General features: G+C 38.8%; 1 protein-coding gene across 3 annotated transcripts in view; it reads right to left on the bottom strand.

The window, feature by feature from the left end:
• Positions 1-2,894: 2,894 nt before the first annotated feature.
• The window catches only part of Rpgr (retinitis pigmentosa GTPase regulator), a 50,681-nt gene continuing 40,255 nt past the window's right edge, over positions 2,895-13,320 (bottom strand). For all 3 annotated transcript variants that reach the window (XM_026782161.1, XM_005352845.2, XM_005352844.2), the window contains 4 exons: positions 9,905-10,120; positions 8,373-8,430; positions 6,895-6,971; positions 2,895-3,550 (listed from right to left, as the gene is read on the bottom strand). In XM_026782161.1, coding sequence (XP_026637962.1) covers positions 3,344-3,550; positions 6,895-6,971; positions 8,373-8,430; positions 9,905-10,120 — 558 coding nt within the window. In that variant the 3' untranslated portion in view covers positions 2,895-3,343. The remainder of the gene's footprint in view (positions 3,551-6,894; positions 6,972-8,372; positions 8,431-9,904; positions 10,121-13,320) is intronic.

Genomic DNA, 13,320 nt, shown 5'->3' on the forward strand with positions numbered 1-13,320 from the left:
CTGGAAATGTCAATATTATAGATGTGCTGGATGGAACTGAGTTTGGAGGGGGCTGCTTTGCAGCATTCCCACCAGTACTCAGCAGATGCTGAGCATCTTCTCTCTGCCTTTTCTGACCTCTGTCAACCAAGTGTCTCCAGGGACTGCTAGCTCTCCTCTGGGGAAGGGGAATATTCCTCCTGACTAGGAGCTATTGCCTTACAAGCACAAGAATGTCTACTATCACTTTAGTGTGAACCGGCTAGAGATAAATCTCACCTTTTATCTTGAAATGTCTCTATTCACATTTATGAAACAAATTTTCTGCCTATAGAATTCTAATTTAGCTGTTGTTTCAACACATTTAAATGCCATTACATTTTCTTGATTTTAAAAAATTTCAATTTTAAAGATCATAATTTAATTATAATAGTTCTTCCTTCCCTCTCCCCCCTCTAAACTCTCCCAAAGAACCCTCCCCACTCCCCTTCAAACTCATGGCCCCTCTTTTTCATGAATTGTTATTGCATGCATGTATGTACATATCTCTAAGTATAAACTGCTCAGTCTGTACAATGTTACTTGTATGTATGTTTTCAGGGCTGACTCTGGCACTAATCAACCGTTTGGTGTGCTCTCCCTGGGAAAGGTCACCTCTTCTCCCAGCTTTCCTCAGTTGCGTATAGTATTGTGTGTCGAGTTGAGGCCTCCTGACATTTTCCCCCTGTACAGTTCGGCATATTCATTGGTGTCATCCTTGCTCAGTTCCCATTTTGGCAATCACATTGGTGAGACTTTATGGGTAAACCGTCTACCTTTGTTTTCTTTTCTTTGGTCTGGAGGCAGGAAATCACTTTATATAGTCCTGACTGGCCTGGAACTCACTACATTTTATGCATTGAAAAATCTGAAATTACTGCAGGTGAATCATACTTTTTCTAGTTAGCTATTAAATTATAATTTCCTGATTCAAACTTAATTTCAAATTAGTGATTATTATATCTAAGATAAATCTAAGGCCTAATTATTTCAACATGATTTCCCTGTAAACTTATTTTCTTACCAAAGCAATGCACTTCACTTAAAATGGAGAAAAGCAGAAAACCAACCAGAGATCTCAAGTCGACTGACCAAATTTGGTATGTAACTATGGTTTAGCCCTTTCTAAGTTTACACACACACACACACACACACACACACACACACACACACACACACAGAGAGAGAGAGAGAGAGAGAGAGAGAGAGAGAGAGAGAGAGAGAGAGAGGGAGAGAGAGGAGAGGGAGAGAGAAATTGTTATAAAAATTTAAAGACAGCCACCATAAATTGAGTAGCTAAACACTCCTTCCACGTGCTCGTGGTTTCAGGGATTTGTGGTGTGAGGAGTGCGAGGCCTGCTCCACTGGGTCTTGTGCTCAGTCTCCAAAGGCTGCAGTCAATGTGCCAGCCAGCGCTGGGATCAAATCTGAGAGCTATGCTCCTCTCCTAGGCTCAGTGGTTGTGGGCAGAATTCAGTTCCCAGCTGTTGCAGAATGGCAAGCCCTCAGACCCTAGACACTGTCCCACAGCCTCTGGTATAAGGTGTTCTCCATAAATACGGCAGTCTGCATTTTCTAGGACAACAGGATCTCTGCTGTTTTGAACTGTTCTGACTGCTTCTATGTTTGACCACTCAAGACTCTTTGATGAGGTTCACCTGCTTCGGTCAGGGCCATCTGTGATGAACTCCTTTTGAAAGTCTAACTTAATGCCAAGTGACTATGAATTTTCATTACATCTGCAAAATCTTTCTAAGAAACCTGATAACACAAGGGAGGAAGTGACAGCTATATTCAGCGGGAAGGGATTATTCAGGGGATCCGGCACCACATGAATCTCAGGGGTCACTTTAGAAGTCTACCTACTATAAATAGCATGTCTTAGTACCATTTCTGAGTTTTTCTTCCACTCAGTTCTTACAGTTTGTTTCAGATACTTTTATAATATCATACTGGCACTGCAGCTTCAACAACCCAAGTTTTGAAATTGTATTTGCCTTTCATAAAATATCTATGAAGTGTAATATCCACTCACAAAACTATATTTTAAGATTTTATAAAGCATATTCGCTCTGGATTAACACTTTTTTTTACCCTGTAGGTAAAAATACAAAGATGGGGTTCTGTTTCCTTTGCTTAAATGGGACACTGGTCACTGCTGAAGAGTGGCAGGTTTCCTTTACAAGGAAGGATGGGGGAAGCGACAGGGAGGATGGGAAAAGGGGTTCATTCGTCGCTGCCAGAGCGGGTCTGTAGCTTTAACATCACTGCACTGTGTGCTGCTCAGGTCACAAGGCAGCCATTAGTGGCCAGAGACAGCTGAAATGAGCAAGCCTCACCGGGGGTCTCAGGGTAAAAACTGGTCAAATTTTCTAGATGATACACATCTTTGTTAAGGGTTAAAGATATTTGTGCCTTTTTATTAAAAAATTAGATTTATTATTATTTTTTGAGATAGGGTTTCTCTGTAGCTTTTTTGGTTCCTGTCCTGGAACTAGCTCTTCTAGACCAGGCTGGCCTCGAACTCACAGAGATCCGCCTGCCTCTGCCTCCCAAGTGCTGGGATTAAAGGCGTGCGCCACCACCGCCCGGCTAGATTTAATTTTTAAGATTACTTTCTTACAAGTATGTCTATGTACCATGTGCCTGCCTGGTACCTGCAGGGATCAGAAGAGGGCATCAGATCCCCTGGAACTAAACTTAAAGACAGTTGTGAGCCCCATGTTGGCGAGGGTGGGGGCGGGGGCTGGAAACTAAACTGAAGTCCTGTGTAAGATCCCCAAATGCCCCATCTCTCCAGCGTCCTCCTTTTATTTTCAAAATTAGATTTTTTTGACCCTTGTTGATAATTCCAAGTACCTTCTCCATATCAACAGCAGAAACAACCAGTTATAATTTATTAAAACAAGTTCATCACAATTTTGCCTGCTTGAAAATGTTGCAAATATATTCAAAACTGTTCCAGTGTTGTAAGATCGTAAACATTGTCTTAGGAAATTACAAAGAATGGTAACTATGTTAGCAAAACTATGAAATATCTTCATTCCATTTTCAAATACAAAAATATATTGTTTTATGCAACACTGAGCAGTTAAGGCCAGAACACTTCAAGGCAGGTTGGAAGTACAATATTTTAGAAACTGCTTGTTAAGAATATTAAGATAAATAATAAATATGAAAACTGTTCATACTGTTCAAACAAAGCCAAACATAGATTTTTATCTTTTCAAAACAGTGTTATTAGGAAATTTCCTTCAGAAGTCATAACATTTTTCAAGTATGAAGAACAAATGTGTTCAGTGACCATGGAAACATAAACATACATTTATAGTATTGTACAGGATTTGGACTTTCCCTCCATATTTGGTGTTGCACTATTCTGAAGATTATGACCCATGTGATTCTGGTTGGCATCTTTCTTATCACTTTGTAAGGCTATTTGATCTCCTATTGGCTTTATCTCTGGGAGTGGTTCATTAGTATTCTGCGTCATTTTCTGACCTGTCAATGACATCCGGTTAAAGAAGGAAATCTAGCAAAAACAGACAAACAAAAAAATTTCATTTTAGTAAGTGAAGTATTCAGAAAGCACACAGGGATATAATTGTTAACAGGTATGAGCATGAATTAATCACATTTTAAGGTACATACATATACAACAATATGTCCTTAGTATCTATATACAAAATTTCCCTTTTTATCAGAAAGCCACGATGACAAAAATCAGACCTTTCAGGATATGCCTTTCAACACTAACAATATCTCCAAAACATACCATCATGGTTCTTCAAGGGTGAAATCACTCAGTGTTAACATTTAATGTAAGAAGACTGGATCATTTGGGGACTTCTGCTATCACTGGTGTCCCTTAACTACAAATCATTTCTGCTGTGATATTCTAGAAAAGGAGGGCATACCTCCATAATCCTGAGACCAGAAGCTCCCAGACACTGTTAGGCTTGCCAAATGAAGGCTGTGTGATGCTTGTAGGCCCGAGTCATCAGTGGGAGGGCCGGAGGGGCTGCTCTGGGATGCCAGCACTGGGACATGCAGAATATAGATGACAGATAAAAATACCAGGGATCCTTGGCAGACACAGAAGGGTGTTTAAGAAAGGCTGATGAGGGGCAATGAGTGAGAGGCAGGCAGATGTGGCAAGCTGTCCTTGAGGACTGAGGTTTGTAGGGCCAACATTGGAAAACTAAGGCAGCCTGGAGGAAAGGCCAATATAATAACAAGGGTATTGCCTATGGGGTCATGTGCAGGAGACAGCCGGGAAGACCGTCTTCTGAGGACAAACGTGTCATCTGACTTAGTTAGGACCTTTGAAGATTTATTCTGGAAGAAATCAGTATCTTTCAAAGAGCTATCATAAAATAATGCTTTTGACAAGATGTCAAAACTAGGTAAACCACAAGAAATGAACATTTTACGAGGCTGTATGCACCTCTTTTAGAAATCAAAATGAAGCTAATAATAGTAATTTCCTTTTAATCTTAAGATGGAGTTAACCAAGTAAAATGCAATCTATAAAGACTTCTAGCAGGAGGTTTATGGATTAAAATGGAGGTACCCCGTTACTTGCTATACTGAAGGGTACCCATCTTGAAAAATTCACTAAGTTAGGAAAGTGTAACTTTCTAATATTTAGGTAATTTCTCAAAAATTTAAAGACAATCCCTGTGGGCCTTAAAAAAAGGAAGAGCAAACTTCAGGGGTGAGCATTTGGAAACCTTTTAGCCTAGCTCCTGGGATTTTAAGAGCTTTGAGTTCACGAAATGTAGGAGATTGGACAGAGTCAACCCTCTCACGATGTGGGACTTCTTAAAGGACTGTTTACGGAAGTCCACATAGAAAAAGCAGGAGAAAACTAAACAGCATATGCCACTCGGCTTTTGAATGACAACAAACATGTTTTGCTGAGTTAAGCTTGAAGTTTGTGTGACCAATGTGGGCAGGGAACCCTTAAAAGAGACATTAGCCTAAAACCGTTTCAGATCTAACAGACAGGCGAATCAGAATTCTCTATGGATGGACTGACACTTAGCTGGGCTTGGGATTTACATGCAATTGTCCTGATTGAACATGCATTCAATCCAAATTTCAAAACACATACAGAAATAAATCACTATTATTAGTAACTGAGCCAAAGCAACACATAGATTTTTGGCTTTGGAGGATGGCTGACATTAAAATTGAGAAGCAAAAAAATAGAAAATGAGCATGATTGACTTATATAAAGCAGAAAATATAACAATTTTGAAGTAGAATAAACATAAATTCACTTAAAATTAAAGGAGAAAAAAGACTGGAGAGATGGTGAAGAAGCATTTGTTGTTCTTACAAAACAAATAGTAGCTAAAAGTCTATAACTCCAGTCCAATGGGTGTGACGCTACGTTCCGGTTTTGGAGGGCACTGAAAACAAGTGTTGCAGAGACAGGCAAGCATGCAAAATACATGAAATACAAAGCAATAAATCTTTAAAGAAATGGAATTGGAGAGATGGCTCAGCACTCAAGAACATGTGCTATTGCTTCAGAGGGCCAGGGTTCAATTCCCAGCACCCATACAGGCTCCCAATCCTCTGTTAACCAGTTCCAGGGACTCTGGGGCCTCTTCTAGCCTCTACGGACAATACATGCATATGGAGCATGCAGGTAAAATGTTCATACACAGAAAAGAAAAATCTTTTTTAAAATGCAAGAAAACATTGAAATTAGTACCCAAAAGGTATGCTAAAAATCAGAACAGTCTCAGCAAAAGAGGAAATATAAAGTCAATAAAAAACAGTAAATTGCTCAACGTATCAAGAGATATAATATTAAATTGATATTAAAACACAAATAAGAGAAAGAAAATATTTATGTCATATTCTGAATGGAGGTACAATGTTCAAATAAATAAATTTTTTATAGATAACATATTTTAAAAATATAAATTAAATGACTTCTTAAATTCATGAGTCATAATAAATTTCCACTAAACTAAAATAAAAAAATACATATATAGGCATGCTACAATAAACAAAGACAATTTAAAAAACAAGCATAGATAAAACTACAGGTTATATACAAAGCTCTCAACAATTATGCAAAAATAATATTTATTTTGCAGTGCTAGGAAAGGAATACGGGGTCTCAAGCATACTAGGCAACTATTCTACCTGAGCTATACCTCTAATCTACCTCTAAAGTAATATTCTTATAGCAGCAATTGCAACAGGTACAATAATAGCCAACTAGCCATACTATATATCACTCGAGAACTAGGATTAGATAGAAATACACTCAAGCCAACAGAAAATGGAAAGCGTGAACTACCAAAAGACATCTATGAAAAGAACTTCCAAAAGGTTCTTCAGGGTGCATAAGGATCCCAGAGAGAACATTTGAGAAGTAAAAAGCAACAGTGAGCAAAGCACATGGTATCAAAAGCACGTAACAGCACAGTATGTGACATGAATAAAATCAAACACTGCGGTACAGTAGCTGTAAAATGGAAAGGAAGGGGTGGCAAGGCAGAAAAGTATTGAAGATTCTGCTATTATTTGAGAAAAAGATAAGAACATTGGTTAGTTCCAGACATTAGGTATGCATGGAAAACATTCAAAGTAAAAATCCGGCTTTTCAGGCTATTTACAATGGAGCCATCTAAAATACAGGTAAAAAATAAGGGTAAAATATTTCTACCAGGCAAATGATAACAGAAGAAAGCTAACATAGTAAAAACATGAGCTATTACTTTAAACCCTTTGCATATTGGGGGTTATAAAACGCATTAAGGAACTCATAGGATGTAGATTAACTTAGGAAAGGTAGAATGTAACTTCAGTACTTCAGTCCTAACACCAAAATGCAAAATTCATTTCACTTACCTTCTTGGACTTTTTTATGGCTTCACTACCTCCCAGAATTTCTGAAGAACTGCTCTTTATACGATCATACAGGCGTCCTACAATGGTATATATGTAAAAATATTATCCTAACTGAAGAGAAAGCAATGTCTCAATGTTTTCAGGAAAACGCTATTAACTCTGAATTGTGAGATAATACACAAAGAGCTCACCACTGGAGAAGTGGGCAATGTTATACCACACAGTTCTGAAAACTGGAGTCTTACTGGTTAGATGCCCAGAAACTTAACCAGTGCAAAAATATTTAGATTATGAGTATCCAAATATTTCCTACTATGAAGAGTTATCAGGAAATGTTAGCGATGTGAAATATGTACTAGAAATACTAGAACAAAACATGAAAATTAAACTGTTTTTAAAGACCTGTGGGCAGGGGGCATCTGCTCATGTGTGCATGCTTGTGTATAGGCCAGAGGACAATGGTCCACGTCTTCCTCTATGCTCTCCATCTTAGGTTTCGAGACAGGATTTCTTATTGACTCTGAAGTTCACTGACTGGGCAACGCTAGCTACCAGAGAGCTTGAGAGAATCCTCTTGCATCTGCCCCACCCCCCCCACCCCAGCACCAGAAATACTGAGGTATGTCACCACACTTTTTAATGTGGGTGCTTCGAGTACAAATTCAGGTCTTCATGATTACATGGCCAGGGCTTTAATGACTGAGCTATTTTCCTGGTCCCTACATTACTGATTTTATTAACCATGGTTTATTTTGATTCTTTGGACTAAAATAAACATGTTACTTTTAATGTTTCAAGTTAATCCATATATTATATAGCTGAATAATAATCTTTAAGAGAAAACTCATGATGCATTGTATTCTTTTGGTTGGATATGGGCAACCATTTGAAGCTTATATTTATTTTTTGATACAAATGCCTACATTCTAAGAATCCTTAAAGATGATAATACTTTAGCATTTTACTAAACATAATCTAAAACTTAGTATTTCATAGAAGTTAAAAGAACAAAACTGAGGAAACTATTTTTTTTTCCTCTTTAGTTCTTATTTTATTTCTTCATTTCTGAGGTACTGGGGATCAAACCCAGGGTCTTGACTATGTTTGGCAAGTGTTCTACCACAGAGCTGTATCCCAAGCCTATGAGCAGTTCTTTCTAATGAGAACACAGCAAAGTGGTGATGCAAAAACCTAACAGACAGTCTTACAGCACAAACACAGATGGTTTGCATCGAAAACACAAGGTGCAATCACAGTCTCTGTGTTATGAGCACCTGCTGCTACACTAATAGGCTTAAGAAAAGCTATTTCTTCAATGCCTATGGTGACATTAAAGACACAGGTCCAGGTCCTGGGGGAAATAAGTAGACTCTAGGATAGCCCAGTCATATTACCTTGTCACAGACCCACACACATATACATGTAGTTAAAAATAAGATGAATTTAAAATGTCATTTTAAAGTCAAATGTGTTCATACCTTTAGGATTTTCATTGTACTCACGAAGGTTCCTTTGCATCAGGCTGACACTCTCTTCCTATAAACAATAAAGAAACAGTATGTCAAAACACTTGAACAAAAGAACGTTCCTCCCTTATCTGTGCTGTGCTTACAAACCTAGTTTTGGTTTAGAAGTGCAGTTCTAGAGTCTGCCTCTCAATAACATGGGCATGTGATAAAAGCTTTCCTTTGCTGGGCTCCTATGACATGGGAAGCCTCAGATGTTCAGTGATTGCTAATGTCCTCAATGACTCTAAAGCAGGCACATGCCTGTAATCCTCGGGAAGCAGAAGCAGAAGCAGGTAGTTCCCGCAGCTCAAAGTAAGTCTGGTCTACACAGCAAGTTTCAGAATGGCTAGGGCTATATAGTGTGATCTTTTCTTTAAAAAACAATAAAACTAAGTTTATGAACTTAAGAAAACTGTATGATTTTATCCTCCATAAGATGACTAAAGATTGGTAAATGGCACACAATTTCTCTCAAAAATTTACAAGAAATGGATATTTAATGCTTTTTTTCTTACTGATCACCAAAACCTAGGCTAATAAAAATTTCCACAAACAGGATCAATTTTTTCCTTCTGTAGGAAACCAATAACTGCCGGAAGAAGTTTTCCCTCAGTGAAAATAAAGAGTCTTGAGAAACAGAGAAACCAAGAAAAAATGACTTCTATATAACAATAGTATTTAAATTAAAAATGGCAGGCACATAGTTGAAAATACCTTTAATACCAGCACCTGGGAGGTAGAGGCATGGGGATGAAGAGTGCAAGGCCATCGTCAGTTATACAGTGAGCTTGATGCTAACCTGAGCTATGTGATACTACTGAAAAAATACGGAAAATGGAAATACAATATCTTAAAAGTATACATTTAAATATAAGGTTAACTATATTTTGGTAGTTGTTTCTGTTAGGAGAAAGAGAATGATTTTTTTTAAAGAGTTTTACAAAGCAGGAATGAATACTTCATTAACTAGAAACCATGACTACCTCAGTGTTTTATGAAAGTAGTCTGGAAGGTGAAAATGAACACACCATTCCATTTGGGGTTCAGCATCTTACACATCTGAAATTAATCTGATCATTGTTGGCAGAATCTCGACTGCATCAATGACAAACAGGTTATGACCTCAAATATTGCTGTAACCATATGCATTTACATGTGTATATGTATCAATATATGCACATAACACATGCCATTTCTGCCACCAGCAGCTAGGTTCCCAACTTTTTATCACAAGCATTTCAAAGACGGATACCCAACTTTCTGGTTCACTTCTCAAGAATACACTATCTGTGCCCATTTCCACTCATGTAGGAATAAAACGCTAATTGCAGTGTAGCATGTGTGCTAGAGACAAGGTTTGCTTAGTTCTTAGACTAGACAAACCTACTTTTTCAGTTTATGAATGAAGTGACACAGAGATATTTCTGCTCCCATAGGAAACTGCAATCTACCATCTCCTTTCTCTTAGATGCGATCTCTGGACATAAGCCTTGTCATCATACCTCTTTAATGGTATCATCTGGGTTGTCGTCGAAAGCATCAATAGTTTCTGAGTTTGCTGTTTCAGGAAGCCCATCTTCAGGTACACTTTCTTCTTCTCCGGGTTCCTTCTCTTTCTCCTTCTTTTCTTCTTCTATAATGCCTTCTATATTTGGGGCGCTGATTTGCTCATCCATGTCTCCTGGCTCTGGCTTCACAGTTTCTGAAAGCAGCTGATCCTGTGACAAAGGTGATCATAAAGATTTCCTTTTCTTAATGAATAGATAAAGATGCTGCTGCAGTAACTTATATGCGCTCAATGAATGTTTCCACTATGAAATCACATTTAGAAGACGAATACATGAACTACTGTAGAATCCACGGTGAACATCAAGATACTCCATCACTGGGGATTCTATGGCTGTTGCTCTGTGTATGTCTGCTGCTGTGTGACAATGCCTAGCGTTCCTGAAAATCTGTTAGTAACATGAAATACATTTTCTGGACTTTTCCCAAAGAATGATCTTAAGCTTGAAAGAAATTAAAAAAAGTTTTTTCCTTACTATAGCATTTTAATAAAATCATATCTATGTATTATACTCATTTTCTACAACAGAGATTTAGAGTCCCCTCCACACCAAATTTATATGTCATTCATATTTATGTGAGGTAAGCTATTTATAACCCAGAAAGAAAGATAATGAACACATTTTAAATGCTATTAAACATGGTATTTTTCACTAAAGGTCACATAAATTATAGCACTTTGAACGTATTATAAACACATCTGGAGGACTACTGTAAACCACAGAAAACACTTACCTTTAAAATTGAGATAATTTAGGAGAGACTGGCAGAATACTGTCATTTTATAAAAAGAAAAGGTAAAGTTTAAGTACATTCTGAAAAAGATAGTCTGGAATGGTCAAGTCTATGTCTTGTGTTAGGACCATAGTGAAGAAGTGAATGGGTCAGACAAGTGCAACTCAATCACCACTCCATTGGTCACACACCACAGTGAGCTCTGCTCTTTGGTTTGTCTCAGGCCAATATTCTTTGTATTTCTCGTGAGGGATATCAAAAAAGTCAATATTCCTTGTGATGTTTCAGTTGGCCACCATATCCCAGATCTTATCACTATAAAATGGGTCAACGTACCGACTCACTTTTTCTATCTTCATCTCCAAACAGCCATGGGACTGCAGTGACCAATGAAGATAGGGTACCTGGGCTAAAGCTTTAGGACAGTAGAGGGTTAGAATTTAGTGCTCATTGATGCTGAGGCCCCCCAAGAAAGGGTTCTTAGGGAGAAGTGGAGGGAGAGGTAAATACATAAGGAGAGAGAAGGGTAAACTAATGATAAGGATGTCTGAAAAAGTCAAGAGAATACTATTAACTATCCAAAAGAATATACAATACATGTAATTACATGTATACTTACATAGATTAAATGAAAATTTCTTATTTGGGCTGACAATGTTCCCTCTGAGAGTCAAAGATCACCTAACAAAATCCCCAATACCAGCTCTCCTTTGAGTTTTTGCTCAGGGCTGTCCAAAAGACTCCCAAAACATTTAGGTTGTTGCTAATTCCGCTGGTTGCCCCCCAGAGGTGGAATGTTCCTATTGCTGAAGACATCAGAATTTCAGAGCCTTAGAGGCGTTAGAGACATAGACCCACACTGGAGCACTGGACTGAGCTCTCAAGGTCCCAATGAGGAGCAGAAGGAGGGAGAACATGAGCAACGAAGTCGGGACCACGAGGGGTGCACCCACCCATTGAGACAGTGGAGCTGATCTATTGGGAGCTCACCAAGGCCAGCTGGACTGTGACGGAAAAAGCATGGGATATAACTGGTCTCTCTGAACATGGCGAACAATGAGGACTGATGAGAAGCTAAGGACAATGGCACGGGGTTTTGATCCTACGTAATGTGCTGGCTTTGAGGGAGCCTAGCCAGTTTGGATGTTCACCTTCCTAAATATAGACGGAGGGGGAAGGACCTAGGACTTACCACAGGGCAGGGAACCCTGACTGCCCATTGGACTGGAGAGGGAGGGGGAGAGGAGTGGGGGGAGAGGGAGAAGGATGGGAGGAGGGGGGAAGGGTGGGAGAAGGGGGAGGGAAATGGGAGGCTGGGAGGAGGTGGAAACTTGTTTTTTTTCCCTTTTCTCAATAAAAAAAATGCTAAAAAAAAAAGAGGCTTTAGAACTGAAACTAATCTGCATGTCCACTCCCTGAAGACTAGCTTTCACAGTACCAGAAGTCACTAGGCAAACTTCCAAAGGAAGGAAGTGACCAACAGTCTTGAATAGCACGTGCTCAATAGGATGGAAACCGTGTCTGATACTGGAAACTTAGTGAAGCACTCAGGGCTAGTGAAGTCATAGATACCGGAGGGCAACCTATAACCACTACTTTACTAAACTAACAATTACGAACAGCAGAATAGACATTATGCCCACAGATAAGTGAAGCCCTCACCATTCATTAAAGAAACTGCTCTTAGCAATAGATGGAGACTATTACAGAAAACCACAACCAATCAAAATCCAGTGTTGGGGAGTCCAGTCCCAACAGGTATATCTACAACACACTCCCACACCTAAGGCCCAGGGAGCATTTTAGAAGAGAGGACAGAAAGACCAAAAGAGCCAGAGGATCGGGGAGGCTGCTCTGAGACTGTGCCTCTAAGTAATGTGAGATGCGGCACCCACAATGTTTTATCAACAAGACAACTTAAACAAAAATACCAGCAGACATGCCAAAATGAACAGGCCCGTGAGGCCTCAACTCTACACAAAGAACAAGAGGCAACTAAGAAATCCTCAGAGTAGAATTAGTCTCCCCAAGGAAAGTGCACACTGATTGGTTATCCAGTACCAATGGTCAGCCCTGAAAACATCCATATGAATACATACATGAGTAATATTATACAGACTTGGCAGGTTATATTTAGGAATACATATGTATATACATACACATATATGCATATGATAACTATTAATAAAAAATAACATATGAGTAATATTATACAGACTTGGCAGGTTATATTTAGGAATACATATATATACATACACATATATGCATCTGATAACTATTAATGAAAAATTAAATCCACGACATTGAAAGAGAACAAGGAGTGGTATATGGGACGTTTAGGAGAAAGGGGAAGTGAGAAATATTGTGACTCTATTAAAATCTCAAAAAAGTGATTCTGTAATCAAAATTTTAAAACAGTTTGGGCAAAGTTACAGAGTTTCTTTAAAGTTTTTTAGCATGCTAGCACACATTGTAGACTTTTTGAGTGTAACTATGGAATATTACTCTTTTAAAAATGAAGATCTAGCCGGGCGACAGTGGCGCACGCCTTTAATCCCAGCACTCGGGAGGCAGAGGCAGGCGGATCTCTGTGAGTTCGAGACCAGCCTGGTCTACA

Source organism: Microtus ochrogaster, chromosome 10 (assembly GCF_000317375.1).
Source record: "Microtus ochrogaster isolate Prairie Vole_2 chromosome 10, MicOch1.0, whole genome shotgun sequence".
Lineage (NCBI taxonomy): Eukaryota > Metazoa > Chordata > Mammalia > Rodentia > Cricetidae > Microtus > Microtus ochrogaster.